This window comes from Pseudopipra pipra, chromosome 5 (assembly GCF_036250125.1).
Source record: "Pseudopipra pipra isolate bDixPip1 chromosome 5, bDixPip1.hap1, whole genome shotgun sequence".
NCBI classification, from domain to species: Eukaryota; Metazoa; Chordata; class Aves; order Passeriformes; family Pipridae; genus Pseudopipra; species Pseudopipra pipra.
This window is the reverse complement of record NC_087553.1, coordinates 9,886,965-9,913,171: the sequence shown is the minus strand read 5'-3', so window position 1 is coordinate 9,913,171 and position 26,207 is coordinate 9,886,965. Positions and strand designations below refer to the sequence as shown.

At 38.0% G+C, this 26,207-nt stretch overlaps 1 protein-coding gene across 1 annotated transcript in view; it reads right to left on the bottom strand.

The window, feature by feature from the left end:
* PIK3C2G (phosphatidylinositol-4-phosphate 3-kinase catalytic subunit type 2 gamma) overlaps positions 1-26,207 on the bottom strand; it is a 199,402-nt gene that overhangs the window by 130,524 nt on the left and 42,671 nt on the right. The window contains exons 10-13 of the mRNA XM_064654387.1: positions 23,477-23,510; positions 15,164-15,359; positions 11,266-11,388; positions 5,128-5,259 (exon numbers count right to left, since the gene is read on the bottom strand). Coding sequence (XP_064510457.1) covers positions 5,128-5,259; positions 11,266-11,388; positions 15,164-15,359; positions 23,477-23,510 — 485 coding nt within the window. The remainder of the gene's footprint in view (positions 1-5,127; positions 5,260-11,265; positions 11,389-15,163; positions 15,360-23,476; positions 23,511-26,207) is intronic.

The following is a 26,207-nucleotide window of genomic DNA, read 5'->3' as shown; positions in this document are numbered from 1 at the left end:
TGCCTTTGCTGGACTGAGACAATTTCATAGATTAAAGCAGATTACAGGACTGTTAGTAAAACCAAAGATGTTAAGCCACCTCCACAGCGTGGAAATAACATCTCCTAAGAAAAAATGAATTTTATGAGACACATTAATGCCTTGTATATAAAGCAGCCTAATTTATACAGTTAGAAATAAGTGAGCAATTTATGTATCTTCCATCAGTAAGTCACTCTTTGGGCTAAAGCTAGACTGTAAACACACAGGAGGCATTTTTTAAAAGATCACATCAGCTGGGAATTAGGGTGTATGTTTCTGAAGCACAGCTTTCCCTAGCAATCTCTTGGGCACTGTACACACTGCACAGTCAATATTCTTCCATCATTATTTTTAGAAAAAGAAGTAGGAGAGTGTGCAGCACCCATATGAAAAGGAAGCAACCATCATCCTGAGCATGATAACCTTTCCTGAACGGACAGATTCCTCTCTCTGCCACCTGGTTGTGCTGATGACAGGCAGGCCACTCCTATTCTGCCTACCAGTCTTCCCATCTGTAAGGTGAGGCCAGTGACAACAGCCATCTAAAGATGTGATCCCAGCCATATCAGAAGGTGAATAATCAAATGCACTACTACCATTTACTTTTTTATATGCTCCTGCATAACCAGGGCAGATGGAAAGCCCTGGAATTACACAGATCCTCAGCTCCTGTTTATTACCAGAGATAAAATAAACTTCCCATCTTATCACAGAAGAGTACACTATTATTAAAAGGCAGCTCAAGGTATCCTTACTTAACAAAGTCAACTTGTACCCTGAAGTCACACGGCAGCCTTCCCTCCCCACGCTCTGCAAGAGAAAAGTTTTGTTGCCTGCTCTGTCTTGATTTGGAAATACCAGTTCAAAATAAATTGTGGTGTTGGAGTCAGTGGAGTCAGAGCAGTGGGCACTATGGGGGACATTGCAACTCCAAAATTGCCCCAAGTGATGGATTGTTAATTAGCTCTGGATCACTAAACTATTCAGCCCAAGAGACGAACACAGTTTCTGATGTGAAGGAAGGGAAAGTGGACACACAGCATTGCAAACACTTTTTGAACTGCCTCTTGTGTCTAGTGAGACTTCTTGTTACAGAAGCACCATCAAGGACTCTATTGGCAATGATTTAGGGCTACTATCTGACTGAAGTCAGCTACTTGATAAGGCTGAGAAATGCAGGTATGGAGGCTCACCTACTGGACAAGTTGTCAGCTGCACTCATTATTACCCTGTTCATTCCCAAATGTATATAACATTGGAGTTACCGTTCAGGCTGGATATACCAGGAAAATTAGGACAAAGTACTGTGTAAAAATAACGTAATTATCCCCAAACCTGACATTATAAGTCTCAGAAATTCAGAGTTGAGGTTAAATTCAAAGCTCCTAAAATATAAAACTCCCCATAGCTTATGACCCAAGCAGTCTTAATTCTGCATTGGAATGACACCATGAAATAACTACTTTATTGCAATGACAAATACTACAGAGCCCTAAAAAATTCAAAATAGAGATAAAATTTTCAACTGCAAAGTAATGCTAAGTGTCCTACATACATTTGTAAGGGCCAGAACTTCCATCCCCACAGCTTCCAGTTTAAATAACTTTCTTAAGTTTGTAGGTGATCAAATACAAAATTATCAGATTATTTCAGACTTTTAAAACCAATTTGCAGTTACATTCCTGTTTACTTCCTAAATTTTTCCTCAAAAATGTAAAGTTTAAGTTTACAAGCAATAACTTTCAGGTAAATAAGTACATTTAGGTAACCATTGGAGAATATTTGTAGGAAGTAACTTCTGGAAAGAGTGAAACTATTTGTACAGAAACATCCAAAGTTGATAGCATTAATCCCAACACACGTTTGGTAAAGACTTTATATCCAGTAGCCAGTTATGTGATAAATCTTCACACTGCAAGAAAACTGACAGAATTAGAGTTCAGGAAGTAATTAAAATTAGGCAAATTTGAAATTTACTAATCATCTGTTCACTGACAAGTGTTTATCAACAACAACAAGCCTAAAATAGGCCAAATGCTTGAGAAAATTTTTAGGTATTGTGTGGTTTCAAAATGGGCTAGGTATGAAGAGACTGTAAAAAAAAAATAAAAATAATATACTTTAAATAAAGATCTAGATTTTGCTTCTTTATAAATGTATATATATTTCTCATACAGTCTGCTCAGTATTTTTTTAGAGGAGAACTGCAGTGCTAAAATCTCAGAAAATAACTACAGACCTTTAATCTGGCAAGATACTTTGATGTGGTCTTGCCCAACAGCATGAGAACCTTCACACTTCTTGAAAGAGAAGAATAGAATTTGTATACTTTATATGTTAAAATATGTTCATGTTTTCTTAATCTTCAGTTCAAATTAAACATAAAGAATTCAAATATGAAGGACAGAAGTGACCATACAATGACAATAATCACTTTGGAAGAGAAAACAGGTATAAAATTTACAGAGATGAGTAAATTCAAAATCTTTTAAAATAAAGTGTTCTTTTGCCCTAAGTCACTAGCAGATCAAGATTCCTAAGTAATATCTGGCAATAACCCAAAACTGGTCCTTTTTCCCTTCTCTCTTCAACATAAGCCACAATGAGCTTGATTGAATTCCTGTGTTTTCAATCAGAAGATATAATGGGACACAAATGAGGAACTGTATTTTAAAAATGTTTGACATTTATTGTATTTTTCCAATATTTAACAAAACAATCTGGCTTTTTTTATTATTATTTTTAAACAAGCATCTGAATAGAGAAAGAGGGGCCACACTCTGTCCTTATCTTCCCTGACCCTGAGAAGGGACCAACTGAGACAAGGATTTGAACAAGAACGTTTGATGACCCAGGTAAATACCTCAGGGCTCCTGGCTTCTTCAAAGAGCTTACTTCTGTCCTTTCCCCAATAAATTAAATCCTGGACATGAGAATGCTAGGACTTTCACAGAACTCATATTCACCTCTGAGAAATGTTCTCTTTTGAGAAAGTGGTATTTTCCAAGCTAGAAATGTTTTGTCAAAGATTTTCTGGTCAGACTTCTTTAATCTCTTTATATACATTTACAGAGTTTGTTATTTAGAGACCCTAATACAATAATCTTTGCAGTAATACAAAGTGTTCTTGACATATTAGCATGACACTACAGGTACAAATCTTTTCTTGGTACATACTTTCAAGTTTGGAAGCACTTTTTTGAAATAAGTCTTGCAGTTTAGTTGCATTCCAGCAGCAAGGGGACTTTCAGGGCAACTCTTATTTTTAAACCAATCAGTCTATCAATTGAAATCATGGTGAAAGAATAATTCTGTGGAGCTGTGGTTGGCTAAAAGAGGAAAAAGCATTTAGGCTTCTTTGTGTTAGTAATTACTATAATTGCAAATGACACAGCTATCAGATTAGGGGGTGTTGAACATGCTATTCCTAAATCATTCCTCCCCAACAACTCACCCTTCATTTCTGCTTTGAGGGGTCATTGCAGCAATGATCTCTAAAATTACGTAGAAAATGCAGGGAAAGTAGCCCTCTATCCCCTTCATTGTGCTCATTGTGTGTGCCAGGAAAGAATGGAGCCATTTTTCAGTAAAATCTTTGAAACTGTCTGGGTGATTTGGAGATCTCCTCAACGAAAATCAACATGCTTGCTTTGATGGTATACATTAAAAAAAAAAAAAAAATCACAGGTTGCTGAGGGCTGTCAGAACTTCCAAAAATCATTACTTTTGGACTGGAATGATGAAAAACAAGAAAATCTCTAGAACAACACAGGTCCTCAAGAAGAGGATCCCCACACAGGCACTGCTGGAGGTAAATGGAATAAGTGTCCCCCCATTATCATGCCTAATGCTCTGTTTTTGAATGAATGTACTCAGCACATATCAGGATAAGGACAACTTACCTCTTCATCTCAATTTAGATTTGCTGCCAAGATATTCCCTCTCTATTTCACCCTAAACACCAGGATGGTAGAAATACTCAAAATAAACATATTGCATGTTTTGTTTAAAAAGACATACGCAGTCAAAGAATGAGTGATGTTCCCTTCTGGAAGCTAACTATGAAAAGTAATTGAATAAATTGCCCAAGCAATCCTTGGAGCAGAGATTTATGTTTCTTTCCTTCCTTCAAGCCAAGTGCTCTAGTCAATAAGTCAGAAAAGAGCAGAGTAACTGAATTTTCTCTAAAAACATGGAAAAAGCCTCTAGCCCAGTCCAACCTATTTTCTAAGCCTCTCAAGCTTCAAAGTTTGGTGAAACACAAGGTCTTTCAAACGTGGCAAATTCATATGTGCAATGAGATATTTTATTTGTTTTATTTTGCTTTAAGTGGTGATTGCCATGACATAGAGAAGTAGATCAAGATGTCTCAATGTGAGGAGAGAGCTACAGCTTACAGATGGATGCTAATGAAGGGACCTGTACGTGTTGGACATACCCATCTATTGCTCAGAGGGTATGCAGGGCTATGGGCTACTAAATAAAAATTTTAGTATCATTGTAAAGACTTGATCTAAATTCAGATGTCACAGTGTTACTAAAATATATTTAGAACACTGCAGAAAATTTACCTTAGTTTCTACACATCACTGCAGAGAAGTTCAAAGCTGCAAGTACCTTTAAAGTATTGTTACATTGTGTACTGTGTAGAAAGAAGAGGTTAAAAAAAAGGGAGAAAGCTTCTAAAGTGGTGTGGAGAGGGAAAGGTGCTCATTGTGGTCATCACTAACTGTCCCAATTTAAGGAGAATGAATGAGTGTGAGAATAGAAAAAAAACCACCAACCATTGTGAACAAGAGGCTGGGCTGAAAAGGATTTTGCAAAGCTACAGGAAAGGGTTCAGCAAGGCCTTTCAACATGCCTACAGAACTTTATTGTAAGTGTTAAACAGTCACCTAAGCCAAGTTTAAAAACAATGTATGGCAAAGAAAGAAAAGCTTATGGATGGGCCTCTTACTGGGACATCAAAAGCAGTTTACTGTGACTGTCTCAGTCTTATTACTGCAATGTCCTGAAATAAGTATTTCTGTCTTTTTATATTTCTCCCAAGTTGAGTGTGATACTTTTCAAGAATGGTCTTAAGCTGTCATACCAGACTGAACTTACTCTTTTGGATACAGTGGGGAGCATGTCCAAGCAAGCACTTCTGTATTTTTAGAGGCACTGTTTACTCCCAGTAGTTTTATTGTCAGCATAGTTTCCCTCGGAAGAGCCTTTATTCGTAGAGGAAAGTTGATTCTAAAAAAAAAAAAAAAAAAAAAAAAAAAAAAAAAAAAATCAGAAAAGAGAAAAATAAAAGTTAATAAAAATTGAGCATTGTTACCACAAGTGAGTTCTTTCTACATTTTTCTAGATGCCCTAACATATATCAAATTATAAATTACAGGAGTCACACTCTGAAGGAAAATGCGACTGACAGATCCCTTCAATACATTGAGGAGTATTTTCACCCATTAACTTGAGTCCCAGTACTTGAGAAGAGGCAGATAAAAACTCATTCACTTCAGTGGTAACCACCAGAGCTGACAAAGGCAGGAAAAGCTTAGTTAAACTTTGTTTTAAATATTACCTTATTAATGAAAGGCTATTTCAGAATAAATAAACCCCTAAGGGGGAATTGTAAACCAACAGTTAGTTATTTGCTGTCTTGTGTCTTTAGAAGAAAACACCACTTAAAAAAAATAAATGTTGCTTCTTGTTCAGCTGTGCTTTAGTGGTGTGATATTTCCCAATCATAATTTACAGACAGATTTTGTCTTAACAGCAATGAGCAATTCACATTTTTTAGTGAAAAAAACCAGTTTTATCAATATTCATCTCCACCTAGTATTGACCATTAGCAATCTTGGCTGGTCATTCCATTTGTTTATACAGTTTATAAAAATTGATTTAAATACGTAACTTAGAATAATTCTAATAAATCAGATACTTTCATGCTGTATGGATAAATCATGCATGGAATTACCCAGACATCTGCAGGTTTGTGTTTTCTTTTTTCTGAAAAGATTGTATATGGCGGACAGCGCATTTCTAGCTTTTTTTCATGTATATTCAGTGCAAGCTTAAATTTCTCAAGTGGAGAGGAAAATTAATTACACTGTTTCTGTATAAACAAAATCAATATAAGGAGCTAGAGGCTAAAAGAATTATTCCACATTGACAACATAATCATTAAGAAAACAGAAGATCTGCATAATGGAGATTAAAAAAACAAACCAGAAGATAAATTTAAATAACATACACCGGCAGAGCAATGCAACTCTCAGCATTTTGTCAAAGGTATAGTCATACTCAAACAGCAAGCAGAAGTAGAAACTATATTTTAAAAGTATAGTAGCCTGAAAAATATAGGACTTATGGGTACCAGAAATGATACATGGTAACAGTATAAGGTAAAATTAGCATAAGATTTTGCTCCTATCTGGCAGATTGCTTCCAAATCTGTCAGATTTCTACTGAATTTGAGAAAGTTTCCTTGAATGCACTGAGGAGCCACTGAAAGAAAGTAGATGGTTTTCAGCTGAAATTCTGAAGTATTCCACATTAGCATTAGTGTCAAAATTTCAGATGATCAATCCTAAACATTTGGAAATTATGCAAATTTGCATACCTCTCTCTTTGAATAACAAAGCAAGACAGCCATTTCCCACTCCTGATTAACAGGAACAGAATAGAGAAGCAATTCCCAACTGTCGTCCCACGTGTCCCTGTTTACAGCTTTCAATTTTGCTTTCCCTGTCTCATGCCCTCTTCCTTACTCATAGTTAGAAACAATTATTGGGAAACAACTGTTTCACATGCTAGAGATGGCTTGTTCTGCCTCTTTCACTGACAGGCCAACAACACTGCCCTTGTAACACAAAAATGTTTGACAAAGAGTTGCACTTTAAGGCATCACCCATGCTGTGAAGAGACAAAAAAAAAATAAATCAAGACACTCATTTTATGATACAGACAATTGTTAACACTCCTAGTGGACCTGGGGCAGTGAAAAAACCCTCACAATTTGAAGAAAGCAAATGATTGCCAGAGTTTCCCCAGGACACATTGTACAGCACTAATTCCAGCAGGAAAAGAACCTGGAAACTACAGCAAGTTACACATCCCAAGAGTTAAAGTATGAGCCAAAGAGGACTAACATTTCCCTTCCAGTGACATGTGACACACAAGGTAGGGGAATATCTGTATTGCTTTTAGAACTTTGATTAATACATATCTTAACTTACCCAGTTGTCTCATCCTTTCTGACTGTATGAGGCCGAGTCAAACAGATAACTAAGAAGAAGAAAGAGGAAATGGAACCCTGGCCAGATATAAGACACTCTGTGGGTGAACAATTTCAACAGTAGTTGAGAAGAACAAAGAAGCTGCTCGCTGAGAAGGTGCTATTCACAGATATTAGATAAAGTTATACAGCTTAATTCAAAGCCAAGGGCCTAATATCATAAAAGCACTCAACACAGAAGAGCTCTGGGGCAACCCAGGCTGTGCCCTGAGAGAGTGTAAACAAAACAGACAAGCCAAACAAAACATGGAGAAGAGGGAAAGGCAGTGCCAAGAAAGTATCTGAGGTGATGAATGATGGGCTTAACGTTAATTCCATACCTCATGTCTGCAGGTTTAACATAAATTATGGAGGATGGAAAAGGTGGAATAAATATATTAAGAGCAACCAGCTAAGAGAAAAGACAGAAGATAATATAAGAGTCTCAGTCAGTGAAAAATGAAACTGGTGAGAAAATAAGAGGGCAACTTCTGGACTTTACACATTATGTGCTAAATAGTATTAGTCTGTTCAAACTCTGCACCGTGGAGACAATAACGCTTTTCAAAGACAATACACAAGTTCTAAAGCAAAAGCATACTCTTGAAAAAGTACAGACAGAAGAAACACTGAACAAGGCAACCTCTGTACATAGCAAATGATACCCATCATTCCCAAGAACATTCTGGGAAGGACTGAATGTGGTAACAGACTTTAACAGAAGCTCATGTTTATACATAAAAACCTATCAACTTAAGGTTCAGGTGCTAACTGGTTGAAGCACTTGACAACAGAAACTAAATACATGAAAATCAGCAAATAAAGCAAGCCTTGTCTTTGGTAGAAGCTCCCTACCTAGATTCCTAATCACCCAAACACTACTCTCCGTATTTTTCTCCTCTGTTCAAATCAATCTTAATCTCAGATCAGGACTCATTTTGAATTAGCTAGTTTTCTTTTTTGGCCTGATTCCTAGCTATATAGAAAATATCTGACTTCCTAATGTAATAGAAGCTCTTCCTGATGACCTTTTACCACATGCATTTTCAACAGCTGTTATCAACAGAAAATAGTACATAGGTTAGAATCAAAGTAGCAAGAAACTTTACAATAAAGACATTGCCTCCTCTGTAAACTTTTTATGTAAACATATTCCCTTCTGTTTCAAAAAAGGTAATATTACAGCCAAAAGATAACAAAGAGTGAACACAGCTTGGTTAGAGTTTTGAGTGATACAGACTTCCTATCACTGTATGACATGGAAAAACAATTTCAGTAATACCTACTTCATTAAAATACTCTACTTTTTTAACCAATTTCAGCTTGAATTCTTGCAAAAAAAGTATTAATTAGTGTTTGCATACATCTATTTATTTTAGGAAAGAAAAAACAGCCTGTTCCTACATGTTTTAAATTATGCCAACTAGGCACACTGCACCTTCAGTGATAACCTATACTGTTCTTTCTCTCTGTGTATGTCAAAATATTCTAAATATACTGATTATTCTGTCAAGTTTAGTGCTGCTTTTTTAATCTTTCTTAGAGGGTTAGCAGCACAAATAGCAAAGAAACACATTGTCTCATTATAGAATTGTGACAAGCATTTAATATTTAAAGTAAATTAAAAACAACATAAATATTTCCTTCACTGTGCATAGAATCAAGAATGGTTTGGGTTGGAAGGGACCCTAAAGACCATTGGCCATGGGCAGGGACATCTTCCACTAGACCAGGTTGCTTGGAGCCCTGTCCAACCTGGCCTTGAACACTTCCAGGGATGGGGCATCCACAGCTTCTCTGGGCAACCTGTGCCAGGGCCTCATCACCCTCACAGTAAAGAATTTCCTACTGACATCTAATCTAATCCTACTCTCTTTCAGTTTAACACTGTTAGCTGATTTAAAATACTCATCCGACATCTGCATTTTGACTCAAAATAGCATCTGTTCACAAAACTCAGTTCTGGACACAAGGTAAAACATACAAAAATAAGCATATCTGGCTCCCTGGATTCTCAGCCTGTGTTTCTGGATCTCAGGACATAAGGCTCAACAAACCTTCCCTCACATTTTGAGTCTTAAACAAATGTAGGCCATTAGGTTTGAGGTGGAAAATATGTGAACACCTTTAATAGTTGAGGGAAACATTGAAAAGCCTGCCAGACAGATATAAACTTGGGAGGTTTTACTTTGGAATCTATTAGAATTGGATTTTGAAAATTATTTTTGAAACTTAAGCAACAATAAAAGGTAAAAAGGTGCTCTTATGAACTGATACTATTCTATACACCTCTAGATCTTGTTTCTGATGTTAAGAGCCCCTTAAAGCATCTGTGACCTATGAAAGAATTTGGTGTCCATACTTAACTGCTTCTTTTTCCAAGAAGCATTTGGATGGAATTGCACACATTTAATAATTATTTTGCAGGGGGAGAGGTTTCAGCAGAAAGCCTGAAGCGTCAGTCTGACTGCTTTACATTTTCATGAAATGGAAGAAGAGCAGAGTTCCTGTTTCAGTTACAGCTAAAAATTTATTTCTACTCTATCTCGTTATATTTTGTTTTAGAAAAGCTTTTGTAAGATGCATTACAGAAAGGTTTAACCACATTTTAGAAGCCAAATATGCTCTTAAGAAATATAATCCTTCCCTTACACTTCAATTATATCTGCCTACAGGTACCATAAGAAAGTACTTGACCAAAACCTGGAGAAGGTGAAAATTCCTACAATGCATACAAGAATGATCCAATTTTTTAAACACACGGACAGCATTTGCTTCGCAATCATACAAAAGACTGAGGGTTATACACTCAAACACTCTGGACTCAACTGAGGCACCAAAGCAGATGTTAAGCCCTAAAAATACCCATTTGGATGCTCAGCAGAAGTGCACCCATTTTGTTTCTTCATCATAGGGCAGACCTACTGCTGTTCCTATATCTGTTAGGAGTGCTGTACAAGAAGGCTATGTAAAATCTCCATTAAGACAGATGTATAACACATTTGACATAAAAAGGTCTTTTCCCATATGACCAGCTTGCAACTGCTGTGTCTTACATAAAGGCAAAGAGAAGTTATGAATTACACTCTGTACTGAACTGTAATTTTAAAAAACACCTTTCAGATTACTTGTAGCCTTTGCTCAATTCTAATGTAATCAAGCTGCTTTCAGATTTAGAATAAAGTAAACACTGATGCGAAATACCAAAAATTTGAAAGACTGTAAACATAAACATGTCATGCTCAGGAAGCTGAAAGAATTTCATATTACTACCAAATCACCAACAAAAGCATACTTCTCTCTCATCTGTTGCAAGTATACTTTTTGTCATCCCATTGCCTTAAACAAATGTTGTTCGAGTGTGTGCTTTGTTTTTCAGGGGAATTATTTTCTTCAAAGCAGACAAGCAGGTGAGAGGTAATTAGTAATTTTCACACTAAACTTCCAGTCTCAAATGAAAGCCCTCATTTTAAAACTGAAGATCCTTCTTATAAAAAACAAACACACAACCCCCCAAAACCAAGCAAGCAAAGAAACAAACAAAACCCCAAACCAACAAACCACAACGGCCTTGCTGGTTTGTAAAAAAGAACCTTTACAGAAATATTACAATGAGTTTTCAGGCTGGGTTGCATATATACTAGAATTGGATCCAAAAGGTGGAATTTCTCAAAAGAGGACAGAAACACAGACTTTAGTTGCATCTCCTTTTGGTTCCAGTATTCCTCCACGATGCCTCCAGTGAATAAAAGCTGCTCTCAGACTAGACTTGCCTTAGTCCTCTTTCTCTTCCTCTGGCTACCCCACTTCTTTCTCACTCCCATCTCCCTAAGTTTCTGTGAATTAATTAGCTCAGAAGAAGATTCATTAAAAAGATGTGGATGTTTGGGTTTTGGTTTTTGTTTGTTTTTTTTTTAAATGAATATTTGATTTGCAACATCTGTCAGACAAACTTATATCAAACACAGACCCAAACTTACTTCTCGTTCCAGTCAGCCAGGAAAAAGAAGGATCTTCTAACTGGAGTATTTTTGCAAATCTTCACTTGGCATATTGTCTTCCCAGCATAAGTCAGCGAACAGGAAAAAGAGAAAACTTTGTAGCTACAAAGAGGAAAAAAAAAAGGAAACAGAAACAACAAAAAAAGATTAATTGTAATGTACCATGTCCAGCACAGTAAATTTGGAGTTAACCATTCAGAAGAATGGTTCTTCACCAACTTGTGAAGATCCATCCTTACAAGAAAAAAAGAATTCAAATAATGAATCTCACATTAATGTGTGCGTGAAGGGTTGTTTATTTTGGGTTGTTTAGTTTTTTAATTTTTCTAAGTTCAAAAAAAATTCTTAAGACATCTGGGTTCTCTTTCATGATTTTGTTATTAAGGTTAACTTTTTTTTTTTTTTCTTCATTATTGCATTGAAGGAAACTTTGGACCTAAGTTTTGAAGTGCTACTACTTGCTTATCATACAGTCAACAGTAAATCTACCACCTGGACAACTGTGACAAGCTCTGGGGCCCCCAATATATGAAGGACACAGAACTGCCAGAGCAAGTCCAGAGGAGGCCAGAAAGGTGCTCAGAGGGCTGGAGCATCACTCCTATGAAGAGAGGCTGAAAGAGTTGGGGTTGTTCAGCCTGGAGAAGGCTCCAGGGAGACACCAGAGCACCTCCTAGTACCTGAAGGGAATCTACAAGAGAGCTGGAGAGGAACATTCTACAAGGGCATATAGTGACAGGACAAGTGGAAACGGCTTCGAACTGAGAGTAGGTTCAGATTAGGTATTGGGAACAAATTCTTCCCTGTCAGGGTGGTGAGGCACTGGCACAGGTTGCCCAGAGAAGCTGTGGCTGCCCCATCCCTGGAAGTGTTCAAGGTCAGGTTGGATGGGGCTCTGAGCAACCTGGGCTAGTGGAAGGTGTCCCTGAACTAGATGATCTTTAAGATCCCTTCCAACCCAGGCCATAGTATGATTCTATTTAAAATTACTTTTCCCAACCTGTAAAAAAAAGGTTACTACTTAAGGGAATCTATACATTCTTTACAGCAACACAGCATCTGTGTTGGTTTTCTTCAGATAGTTCTCCAACAGCCTTCATAGTGAAATTTGGGACTGGGGCTATCTGTTGTTTCACATTCTTCTTACTGAGATCTTTTAATATATCAGTCAAAATAAACCCATAGAGTATAAATAACTAATGTTCTTAATGAGTCTTGTAACTTCCAGATCTTCCTGCCAGTCTCAGCTTTAGATCTCATTCTGTACAAGAATAATGAGCATGGAAACAGTCAAATGTGAACAGGAAATTTGAAGCAGTTGCAGACTGAAGGTGCCTGAATTTGTCATATTTATAAGAATGATGGCTGATCTCTTCCAGAACATTATAATAATTTTTATAATTATTGTAGCAGATTTGCTTTTCAATTTCTCTTTTTTTTGTTTGTTTGTGTTTTTTTTGTTTTTGTTTATTCCAAGAAAATGATCTGTAATCTGTAGTATCTATGAGGCATCAATGCAGAGAGAGAAAAAATACCTTGTGAGACTTCCCCTAGAGTCCAAACATTGCAAACAGCTGGAGGATAGTTCAGGAAGTGATAGGTTTTAATACAATCAAGTTACTAAGTATTGCTGTTTAAGCAGGAGCACCAATACATAATACACAGACATATTCCTGATTCATAAATCATAAGGATCTAATCCTGGGAAGATTAATGCTTATACAATGTTCATTCTGACTGAAGTCAAACAGGTTGCTCAGAGTGCATGCACTTCAACCCATTTTAGGTCTCTGCAGAGCATTTTGCCTAAGCAGCCTCCCTGTGAATTCAGAGATATGATTCCATAGTTTTGTCCCAGAGATCACTTCATATCAACCAGATGTAGACAGGAACCTGATTGGTTTTGGGTGTAGAAACAAATGCAGTGAAACATGAAGATAGCAGTGTTATGCCACTGGCAGCAAATAAGGCACATGTGCTTGGAATTTAAATGAAATAGAAAAACAAACAGATAAAAGAAACAAGAAGAAATTAAAATAAGTAAATAAAGGTTACCAGTTTTGCAATATTCTTCTGCAACTTGTAATGTCTGTACCAATCTTTTTATGAGGACAGTAAGACATATTCCTGTCCTCATATAGACATATTCCTGAATTACTGTACAGACATTACAAGTTGCATAATAATGTTGAAATTGAGAACACAGATATAAAAATTGACAAAAAAATCAAAGAACAAAAGCGAAATTGAGATGGATTTTACACCTCATAAACATGACCCTGTAAAATATGAGACAATTCTCCACTATCTCAAAGAATTAAAAGAAAAGCCATTTATCATGTATGTTTCTATACTTATGTATAGGAAAACCAATGTGAGACAGACAGTGAGGGATGTCAAAATTCTAGCCTTTATAATATATATATTATATGTATAAAAATATGTACATAGTATATATAAAATAAGTATATATTATATATATGCAGGGAGATATATACTAAAATATATATTAAAAAAGGCAACAAAATCATTAAATGTGACCTTCAGGAAAGGGAAAATTAGGTCCATGACATAGTCAGCATGAATTCATCCAGTGCAGAAATAAGAATGGGGAATATGCATGTGATTGATGTTACTGAAAGTTCTTGAGGAAGGCAGGTGTCAGAGTAGAAGTCCATGTTAAGAAATCCATGCTATGGAATATGAATATTGGAAAGACTGGAAATGGGAGATTAAGGAGGAAGAGAAATTCTCATTTTCACATACTCGAACATAGCACTGAAGTCATCAGTGGCCTTTAGGTCATATGTAATTTCAAATTTTTTTGGTACAACGAAATGCAGTGGGAATGGTATAACCATTTGAAATCAGGATAGTGATTATAGTTCTGCTTTTATTATCTTAACTAACACAAAGTCTCTTAGATTTGTATAAATCTGCTAATTACATCTAATGCTGTATAGTATACTCTTGCTCCCAGTCTAATACAAATGAATCCACTGTCATTTGGAATACAAGGTAAAATGGAAGCAAGGGAAAATTAACTTTGAGAACCACATTTTGATTCAAAAATAATGCTACCAGAGTGTGGTCCCCTTTTCCTCTTTGAGCACACTGGAGTGGTAAGAGAACACCAGTTTTGCTCGGAATAGGAAAAGCAGATATTTAAAAGAAGAGACAACTACTTCTACCAAATTTTACCAATACAGAAGAGAATGCTCCAATCAGCTTCTTATTAAAGTTATCTCCCTCTTTCTTTTTATGTTACACTGCTATAACAGCTATACTTGGATCTGCAAACTACATTTATTTTAATCACCTTCCATAAAGAGGATAGTCAATGCAGATGCTTAGCCATGTAATGCTGAATACACCAAGAGCAAAAGTTGCTGAGAAAGCCTCATTCAGGTTGGGTTGAAGCAAAATCAGCCCTCTCTTTAACTGGGTAAGCTTGCCTCCAACCCTTCTAGTTACTGGTGCTGCAGAGACCATACAAAGCCCCAGCCCAAACTCTCCAGGCCTGCAGTACACACCCATTCCTCCTTCCCACTGAGCAAGTCAGTCATGGAAGCATTTCTGAACACACCCATCAAGGCCAGTGCTCTGAGGTTGTTTCTATTACCATCCTTCCACACTGGTCAAGGGCAATCAGCCAGGCTACCTCCCTGATTCTCCATCTACCTATGGGGCCTGGAAGTCTCCTAGCTAGTCAAGCTTAAGTAAATGCACTTCATGCTAGAAAAACAGTAGAAATACACCCACTCAGCCTCTAACATTAATATAAAAGTATCACCAAAGCAACAGAGCTAAGCTGGTATCTGTGAAAAATATGTGATGAAATAGTGTTCTTGTGAACACTTGCTGGACCTCCTCCTACCTGTTCACCCAGGCTTCTGGGATGTTATGGGCAGCATAAACAGTGAAGCTGAGCTGGGAATCGAGGCTGAGGTCTGCACAGGAAGGGCTTTTGGGTATGCTGGCAAGCTGGAAATTTGCATCAAAGCTGCTGCTGTAAACATGGATGAGACGAGAGATGGCCACAGAGAGCTCAGTCACAGCAGCCTCTATTAACACTGAGAGGAGAGAGAGAAATAAATAAAGGTTACCAATAGGTCATTTATGAAGAACCATATTTATCTTAAACCATCAGTTAGAGCTTTCAAATGCTTCCCTAATAAAATTTAATTAAAATGACATAACCTACCAACTGAAGCCAATTAGCCATCTGTGCTTCTGAAAGCAGCCTTAGCTCATTTCTGGGGTATCATTAACAGTCTTTCATTACAGTGCTTTCAAATTAAGGCATTTTCAAAGTAAGCATTTTCAACTACAGCAAGTTAGTGTGTGCCTCAGAGATGCCATTTCAGTCTGTGAATTTTCGTGCTGGAAGGATTTTTATTAAGTAGGTGTTTTTTGACTTCAGCACTAAGTAGCTACTTACTTCAAGGGAACTGGCAATGCAGCAGTAGAGTGGAGAAAAGGCATTGGTTAAATTTTAAGACCATAAGCTGTTGTAACTGTAGGTAAACAATTCACAAAACACACACAATAGCAGCCACAATCAGACATAGTCAGCGCTCAGATGGTCATGGACTTGTGATAACATTACACAACAATGGACACTGAAATACATACCCATAGGAATACATATGAAATGCAGAAATACATATGAAATATCACTGTTATTTCCTCTGGCTTCAGCTCTGCAGTGCCTTTTTTTTCTTTTTTTTTTTTTTTTTGTGTGTGCAATTACTGACTTTTATCCCTCTCTCTGTTTTTGGAGCAACTTGGGATCACCTGATAACCAGTGTAAATGAAAATCCCCAGTCCTGGCAGCCTCTGTCGAGTGAAGAGAGCTGTTAAGAGCACTCATTTCTAAGGCAAGGGGCAGGTTAAGAGAGAAAGTGTCATAGTATATTATATCATTCCAAGATCAAGATGATTAGCCTTCCAAGAGGAAGACAATTTCTCCTTTTTTCACCCCTCTAACTCTTGGGTTTCTACATGATCAAGAACATACTCTCACCACTTGTTACAGCTCTTGACGTGCTCCCTAAACTTGTGTGCCCACTGTAGTCAGCTGCTATCTATTAACTAATAGTGACTATGGAGGGCAAAAAAAAAATGAAACAACCCAGGAATAGGAAGTCTGAGACATCTATTAGTTTTTATACTTGAAATAGATGCAGGAATCCTGCCCAACATCACATACAGATACCACAATTCACTGGAGTTAGCTATCTCAGTTTCCTGACAGAAATGTGTCCAAAAAACTGTATCCTCAGTCTGGAATTTTATTCTCCTTCATTGATACCTTTTGCCTTTAAACTAGCAAATACTCAGAACTACTGAGTCACAAAATGAATTGCAAACAGGGCCAAGAAATTATTTCAGTCTTCATTTTATAATAGACAAATTTCAACTATGTAACAATAGAAATATACATAAAACTAAAATAGTTTGACATATAGTGGGGTTTGCTACTAAAAATATTTACAGCAAATTATTGCACACATGAAGGATTGCCTAGATTACTACACCTTGGTATGTTGTAATCACCTTCCACATATGAAAACTGAATCATTTTAGAGATTAACAGGTTAAGAAAACTCAGTCCTTTTACTCTCTGTGTATACCTCTCTGTTTAGCACTTGTTTTTAATTACTTTTTTATTTATTCTCTTCAATATTTCACCATTTATTATCCTCCATCATAACTGCTTTGAATAAATCTTTTCCTCTAATGATTTTTTCCCTAGAATATCATTTCATTCTCATAGCCAGTTCTCTTGGATGTGCCATCACTTATTACCTTCCAAACTAAATGTTTAATTTGCACTGAATTCTTTTACATCCCCAGAACTTACCTATAGTCATACACATAGAACCTTAAGAGGTCCAGAAGAGGACATACCCTGACTATTGTTTGAACCAGTACTTCCTACCTTATCTGAAAAGTACCACACTATTTACATTTAAAGCAAACAGCTACTGGGGAGATTCCCTGTCTCCAAGCTGTTCAAAGTGGCTGATAGGTAGATACAGTATAACAGCAAAATCCTTATTTATGCAAATTGGCCTGCTGCAGTCAATGATTGCTGAGTGGAACCTTCCTGGCATTTTCTCCAAAAGAGGGTAAAACATAGCTCAGAATCTGTGGAAACAGACTGTTTTTATAACAGGTTGTTTTTATACAACCCATATCATAGGATTTAAGGCAATGTTTCAAATTTTGTCTCCAGAACAAGAGGAAATGTGTTATATCTCAGCTAAGCCACAGAAAGAAGGGAATACTCCTTGGACAAAGGGTTCCCAAAAAAGGAAAGTCAGGAGAAACACACACAATAGGGTGAGTATTTTCCATAACAGAAAATTTACACATGCCAGGTAAGGAACTGTGTAAGATGCAAGATGCCTATCACTATATCCAAGCTATCTTGTCCATTGACCATGTTTGCAGAAAAACTATTCTCATGGTTTACCTGTTACCAAGCAGAATGTCAGATATGTGAAAACCAGACAAGCAAAGAGAAAACTCAACTAAACCAAAGAAAACCCACCAAAATTGAGTGGGGAATTTTTGCCATAATTATTATAACATGCTTCTATCTGCCAGTGATGAGGTGCAAAAAGTCTTCTCGCTGTCGGAGAACTGCCCCCTGTGTTACTATGTGGGGAGATGGAGCAAGGTTGAAAGTCTTCACTTAGCTGCAGACAAAGTCCATGAGACTCCCTGCTGAGGGGAGCTGGGAAATGTTATTCCTTTTCCTCTCTTTCTCACGTTTCCATCTTTCACTCGAGGGCTTGCTGGGTCTGTGCCTGACTGCAGAAATGGAGTCAGTCTGGAAACAGGGCCTGAGATGGGCACTACAGGCTGTCTCTTGCTATAATGGCATGGAAGGGGTAAAGACAGTAATGGAGAAATAAGGAGCAATCAGTTCAGCTGCCAGCCAAGGGAATCAAATGAATTTCAGCATTATTCATCTAATTACTAGGAGATACAGAATGAAGATAATCTCAGGAACAGAAGCCCTCAGGTGTAAGCAAATGTCCAAGTACAACCCGGTCTGCACCTCCAGGATTTTTTTTTCAACATTCATTTTCTCACTCTTAGTAGTCTCAGTTTTAAAAAACTCTATGGTTTCTGTGCCTGAGCCAACCCTTTTTCAAACCCCATTCTTCACTCACTAAGACCAGTAGCAATTAATTAAATTAGAGACAAACATCTTGGGTAGTCTGTAAATGTCCATTACTCATAAAACTTGGTCAGCATTTTTCCACTGAATTTTCATGAGCTGCTGAATAGGATTTGGTAAACTGAAATTATATCGCTCCTTCCTGAAGCCAGAGAACTTTACTGGGTTTGATGACTTTTATGATTAATAAATCTCAGATGAGAAAAGACTTTCACTGATTTACATAGCACAGGCTATGGACTTCCTACAGCAGATTCACCGTTGCAGCTGTATCAGAACTTATTTTCTAGAAAGATGCCCCAGTCATAGCCCATAGGGAGGAGACAATGAACAGACCACATTGCAAAGTGAACTGTGACCAAGATTAATAATCTCACAACTCAAACCTCGTAATTTACTTCTGCTGTTAAATTATTTGGCATCACCTTCTCACTGAAGGTGAGAAGAAATCAGACTTGCAGAAATGAGATGAGAACGAGGGAAGTGAACTTTAACCACAGCTGCCAGATATGCTTATTTCTGACACGCTCCTTGTACATGAAGTCTGAAGGAATAAATTTCACCCTTGGTCAGAAGCAGAACAATCTGCACCATCCCTGAAAGTATTAATGAATATACCTGCAGGTGCCTTCAGGATTTAGTAAGGAACTAGTGTATTCCTTACAGAACACCACTTATTGTCTTCTTTTCAGGCCAGTATTACAATTCACATTTTAGTGCCAGACCTTCCAATGGAGCAGGTACTTTGCTGTTACTGCACCAAGAGATGATGTCAATTCAATACATGTTAAACACTCTCTCTGTACATGTTTTGTCTGGTTAAAACATGTCAAATATCTAGTTGAACAGAATTTGGAATGAAGGCTTAAGACCTTTTTGACACATTAAAAATATTTCTGTGAAATGGAGCTTTATATTTTTCTTTCTAACTTATTTTCAGAGAGAAAAAAAGAAGAAAAATCTTGAATACAGTTTATGTCACACACACACAAACCCCTCCAACCCCCCATAAAAACAAACAGAAAAAAATAACAGAAAAAGACCTCCTAACATATCCGTAAAGTGCTAAGCAGCATTAACTAGATCATTGTTGTAATAAGAAAGATGAAAAACCTGAAAAGTCTGTAATGCAAATAGCGATAGGATGCAACTTCCAAACACCAATATTTACCATATTGTTGCTTCCTACTAGTTCAAGAGTCCTATGGATTATCCCTTGAAAGCAACTTAAAAATCTGCTGTCCTGTTATCAAAAATGTTTCTGCTCCTATATGCTTTATAAGGTCTTGATAACTTCTGCCTAATCTTTTTGAAGAACTGGGGGATTGCAATTATTTAAAAATTGGTCTTGATTAAAAAGCCTCTGGCTTTAAGACCAACATATCAGAATGTAACACAGCAACAACTTAAAGTTGAAGAGCCATGCTCTGATTTGAAAACAATGCAGGAGAGACACTTACAGAGATGAAACGCAATCAATAAAAAGCCCTTGACATTCTTCCATATTACAAAACAAAAAGTGTTATTTCCAAAACAAAAATATAATGGGTTTGTGATAAGAAAGGAAGGAAGTGGAGTTTTCAACTTTAAGGAAAACCTTAAAAAAACCACTTCCATTTTTCCCCTTTCTTTCTCTTTTTATTTTTTACAGCTTTCTGTTGTGAATATTTTTATGACCAGGTCTAGCAGCAACTATCAAATCCCAAGAACAGTGAGAGAACCTTTACACTCTTCAAATATAATGCTGACTTCATTGTTAACAATACAGGTCTGCATTTATTCGAAGAGATAGTGACTGCAGCAATTCAGCTGGAAAAGACTGTTGTTCCTGGTGCATACTAGACTTTCTGGATGGGTCCCAAAGAACTACTGATCAAATTCCAAAAGCTGCTTATTATGTCTGATCTGCTGAAATCCCTGCCTGAAGTAGCAAGGCTGCAGACACTGAATAAACATTCATTCATCAGCTTTTGAGGAACATGCACAGACTCAGTTTTGTACCAGCCTGCTGTCTTTTCACACTCTGGACTGCAACAAACTCCAGTGCTAAATATCTATTAACATAAGGAATCTTAGTCTTTATTTTCTGTGAACACTTGATGCTGCAAAAGGTCCTAATGTCTAGAAATGCCTATAGTTCCTCACATCTAAGAAGAAATAAAAAAATATTTTAAGCACTAACACAATCTTCTAAGGACTGCACACAGACAGAAAAGAACATGATCCAGAATCAGGCATAACATGGATAAGTACTGCTTTATTCACAGCAATGGAATAAATTGTTCTACAGAGATAACTCTTAGTAAAGGCAGTTATTGCAACACTAAATCAAGGCTACATATGCTGAATATAGTCTTTGACTTGCTTAGTCCATGGTGAATGACTAATAATAAACCTCTGAAAATTTTTTATTAAAGGGAAAGATTAAAGCAGTTTCTAAACAAATTATTAAGTGAAGCTTTAATTTTAATAGTATCCTCTATCTTTTCTTCTTTTGTGGTAGGGAGAAGATATAATGAAGAAAATCAAAACTCTTTTATGATACTCAGGGTAATAACTACTACTTGGGGAAAAAAAGAGGGAAGGTAAAGGAAATTGTTAGTTGGATTAACTGATAGTTGCTCTTGCTGTTCAAATTTGATCCTGTTTTCTTCAAGATAAACACGAATACATAGAAGAGACAGAAAAGAACAGTACAAATGGGAAATGCAGTCTGTCTGCTCCTTGGCTGTCAACGCTGACTTCATCTGCAACTGTGCTGCTGGAGAAAGCCAAGTGCTTAGGTTTAAGTTTCCCAGAGATCTGCAAAGATTTACCAGCACTGAACCAAGGCTGTGATTTTCCTTTAATTTTGGGTCAGAGGCTTGCAGATTTTTGCATGGCTGCAATCCTAGACTGCTAAGCCTAATAAAGTAAAAGAAAGGGTGGGACGCAGATGAGGTGGAAAAGGAAACACAAAGGTGATTTCAGCAGGAATATACAACTCACCACCTATTAAATTTTTACTTCTAGCTTCAGCAGGTGAAAATATCATCTGGATTCCTCTCAGGCTCAGTGTTCCTAGATCAATGGATGGGAGGCCCCATGGCATTATCGTGAAAGGGAGCACTGAGCAGAAAGGGACTAAACAGAGCTTGTCATCCCCAGAAGAAAAGATGTGTAATTTGGCTTTACCCACTTCTTGAGTGTCAGGCCTAGGTTCCAGAGGATCAGTTTTGGTCATTGCACTTTCACTTTTTTTTTCTCAGACACTATCTTAACACCAGCTTTGGTATGCTAGCCCATTAGCCTAACCTTAAAGATTTTGCTGACTTTTAGGAATTTATTAAATAAGTGCAGATGCAGGGCATCTAGCATGTTAAAACATACATTAAATATATATCAGTGCATGTAAGAGGGCAATTGGAAAATTGGTTACCGTGGACAACTTTGAATATAGACCCCTCTACAGAATGACTAATGGCCTGGCAAGTTCTGGCTTGCAATCAGTAAGTTGTACTTTCTAATATTACACTACCAAAAGGATTCTGCAATTGTTTTGAAATTAGGGTGTGCCAAGAACAAACAGAAGCACAACACTTCACAGTTGAAGGTTTCCTGACACAAATAAATAGGTACAGAGAAGTAAGGAGTAAACACTGAATCCTTTATTGTTATTCAGTGAATCAGATTTTCCTTGAGGAAGCTGCTGATTCAATGGAATCCAAATTGGGAAATATCTTTCAGTAGAGGAATGTTTTAGATCCTTTTCAGTCAGGTTTTCTGAACAGTGTGGAGAGGATGTTTCTAAGGTAGATGTTGATTAGTAACTATTCATTCTTTCAGCAGCAGCCATTAGTTGCCATCAAGAGCATTAAAAACATGCACAGGATAAAGGACCATATCCAAGGGAGAAGTATCCTACAAACTGTATTTGCCTTCTCCCTTCTGCACCTGCATGTTCTCCCCCCACTCTCCTGGCCCTCCAGCTGCTTAGCTTTTCCTGGTAGCTTACAAATGTAATTGCTGTTTCTTTTTTTTGCTGTTCATGAAGTTGAATAATGCTGAAACAACAAGCCTGGCATTTGGAAACCTGCATTTGAACCACCTCTGTGGTTTGAAAAGCTGCTGCAGCCTTTGTGGTTGGTTCACCTTTTTGCCTCTCTGAGCACCCTGCAGTCAGAGAAAAGAACACAGAGGAAAGAGGGAAAAAGAGCATTTCAGAGGCTACTTTTTTTTCTTCAAACAAAATGGAGAGAGACCAAAGTTCCTGAGCACATCCCAGCCCACCCCAGTGCTCAGCTGGAGAGACCTCTGACAGCACCCTTGTAACACTCCCAGTTGCATGAGGAGTAGAGCAGGACCCAGTGTGGCAGGAGCCCTGATGTGGGTGAGCCCTCCTGGAATCCAGCCCACGGCAGAACAGACTCCTGCTCATCCCTTGGTCTGTGAGGTGCTTCACAGTAATGCCAACAGTGCTGGGCATCAGCCAGTGAGTCTAAGCTATTTTTAACTGAGGAATTAAATAAGGAATGGTCTATGATTTTGTCCATTACTGTTATTTAACCTACTCTTTTTGTGACAGTCTGTCATTAGATGGAACACTATTTGTACAACAAAAGATCACAAAGAACTAAAACTTAAGGAGAGGGAATGAAAGTTCTTGGAGCCAAGTGGAAAAGTCATACAGAAAAGTAATTTAGACTTCCACAAAGTTCATTATTTTTCCTTTTCTCCATATGAAAAGCTGGAATTAAAGACAACTGCCATGACCACCACTTACTGTAATCAGGTCTTTCATTCCACTATTCATTCTCCGTATTTGAGTCTCCAGATTAGTTTTTGGAAATGCTATTTTACTTACACTTTTAACTTGTCATAATTACTTTATAATACGACTAAATACGTAAATGTCAGCAATATGCCAACTCTACCAGTTCAGTAATACAAACAAATAGCAAAATGTGTTTTCTGATGATATACCTGAATTAACATATTTTAAAAATAACACTTTACCTTTGCTGGGTGTTTCCACACTTTGAAGTGAATCCTATAAAGACAAAACCAGAGGGGAAAGAAGCAATCAGTTACTTCAGAAAAGACCAGGTAGCAGTTATAATGGTTACAGGAGTAGTACTCATGGAAAATAAGGTGAAAATGGGGAAGGACATATTTTATTGTTACAATGACAGAAGATATAACTAGGATTCACAGTACCAGGACCTCCTTTCTCCATCTCTTCCACCTGCTTCCTCTACCATCTCAGACAAGTCACTCAGGACCTGATTTCTGACAGCATTTGGGTATGTCAAGATAAAAAAGAAGCACTTATCAACATTAGAGACACATACACATTCTCAGCTTCTGTGTTGGTATAACAGAGGTAAGAATTCCCTCTCCATCCCTTTGCATGCCTTACACATTCAGACATGAAGCCCAAACCATGCTGAGTGAGCAGAGCCTCAGCACCCTTTCAAAGCTGAGGAGCAACAAGTCTCCACCCAAGTGCCCTTCATTTCACCTACATTCCTGTGCCAAATCAGCAAAAACAGCTATGCTCTTCGGTGGCCTTTGAGCAGGCAGCTAGCCAAAGGCAGCCAACGGGAAATACTAGGTGTGGGGATTTAGAGGGTGTTTAGGCCCTTGGTGTTTAAACACAGCTCTTGATCCCTAACATTAAGGCAAAATCTAGATTCCCACCTCTCATATCCCATTGCTGTCAGCAGGAACTTCTGTGTGCTTATGTCTGCTGAAAGGTCAGGCCAGTTATTTAGACTGAACTGACCAGCCTAACTAAATTTTTTTGTTGTTTGGTTTTTTTAATGCTGATTTATTAAATCCCCAGGCACAATAACTGCCGTCCATCAGAGCCTGCTCTGGGCAGAATTAAATATTGTGACACTGCTTGTGCCTCCCTGTCCACAGAGGAAAAACTGTCATGGCAGGTAGTTCTGCATCTCCTGGCAGCACCATCAGCCCCAGGGCCACAGGTGGGACCCAGCCTTGGCCCAAAGGCAAGTGTGGGCACACCTTCCCCTGCCTGAGCACCAGCTGCTCAGTCTGCCCTGTCTTCACATGACTCTGACATGAGTCAGCAGTGCTCTGGCAGCCAGGAGGGCCAACCATGTCCTGGGTGGCATCAGACAAAGAATTGCCAGCAGGTCAAGGGAGGGGATTGTCTCACTCAGCTCTGCACTGGGGCGGCCTCACCTTGGATATTTGGTGAGGTTTTGGGTGCCACGATATAATAAGGATAGAAAGTTACTAGGAAGTCCAAAGGAGGGCTACAAAGATGGTGAAGGGCCTTGAGGGGAAGCCATATGAGGAGCGGCTGAGGTCACTTGGTCTGTTCAATCTGGAGAAGAGGAGACTGAGGGGAGACCTCATTGCAGGTACAACTTCCTCGTGAGGGGTAGACACTTCTCTGTTGTGACCAGTGACAGGACCCGAGGGAATGGCCTGAAGTTGTATTGGGGGAGGTTTAGGTTGGGTATTAGAAAAAGGTTTTTCACCTAGAGGGTGGTTGGGCACTGGAACAGGCTCCCCAGAGAAGTGGTCACAGCACCAAGCCTGACAGAGTTCAAGAAATGTTTGGACAACACTCTCAGGGACATGCAGGGCCAGGAGTCGAACTCAGTGATCCTTATGGATCCCTTCCAACTCAGGATGTTCTGTGATCAGACCTGCATCTACCAAAGTGACACAGAAACAAGTTACTGAGTGGCAAATCTTGACCAGAGAGACTAGAAAGTTATTTCTGTTTCAGCATTGCTCATGGCTCGTGCTGTTTGAACCCGTGTCCCTGAAAGGTTTAGTGTCCTCTGCAATCATTAATCTCTTTGCAGTGGGTTGAGAATGCTTCATTTTAGTACATATGCGTTCAGCATGATGATTCTTAAAAATTACAAAGCATGCAGAGGTGGCATAAGAAATACTGGATGCACGTTCTCCCTCTAGCACCCAGCTTGGAGCTACAAGCACTTGTCTGCTAAATATGAACAGAAGAAGTCAAATGCTTACTTGAGGGGAGAAAAGCGACATCCAGGCTGAGAATTACGTTTTCACAATCTTTATAATGCAGTGAGACAAATGGGAACAGAGACCTTTGTTCAATTCTCTCAAATTTTGGAAAGTAAACAACCTTTTGGCACAGCACTTGTAATTTCAACATAGTGTAGCCTGTTTAATATATAGTGGATTAGTGCTTGTTCTGGCAGGAGTTGATCTCCTAGGACTTTTTGTGAGCTGCTGTAAGAAAGGAAGGGGGAAAAAAAAAAGAAAGACAGATGAAAAACTTTGATTGTGCATCAGGTCCAGAGTCTCCCCTGAACAGATTTTAAAATCCCAGGTTAGGTTAGTTAGAGACTGAATGAATCACATTTATAAAGAGATACAATCAGCTAAGAAGAAACTATCACTGGTGCCAGTTGCTTTCATAATCTCTTAACCACGGTACAGGAATGCACAGCACTGGCAGTGAGGAGGCAGTAAGGAGGTAATAAGTACAATTTAATTAAACACAGAAGATTGAAAGTAAGTTTCTTTGCTTTTCTTTTTTTTTTCCCCATAAAACCAGAATTAAATAGAAGCACATTGAAATTTCTTTCCAAGTGTGCAAGCACACATGTACAGATATGTATAAACAAATATATACTGGCACCCTACATAATTTACATTGGAAGAACTAAGCAGTGGTTTCCCTGAGGCATTATGTGCACATGTGCCAAATGGATGTGTTAAAAAGTAT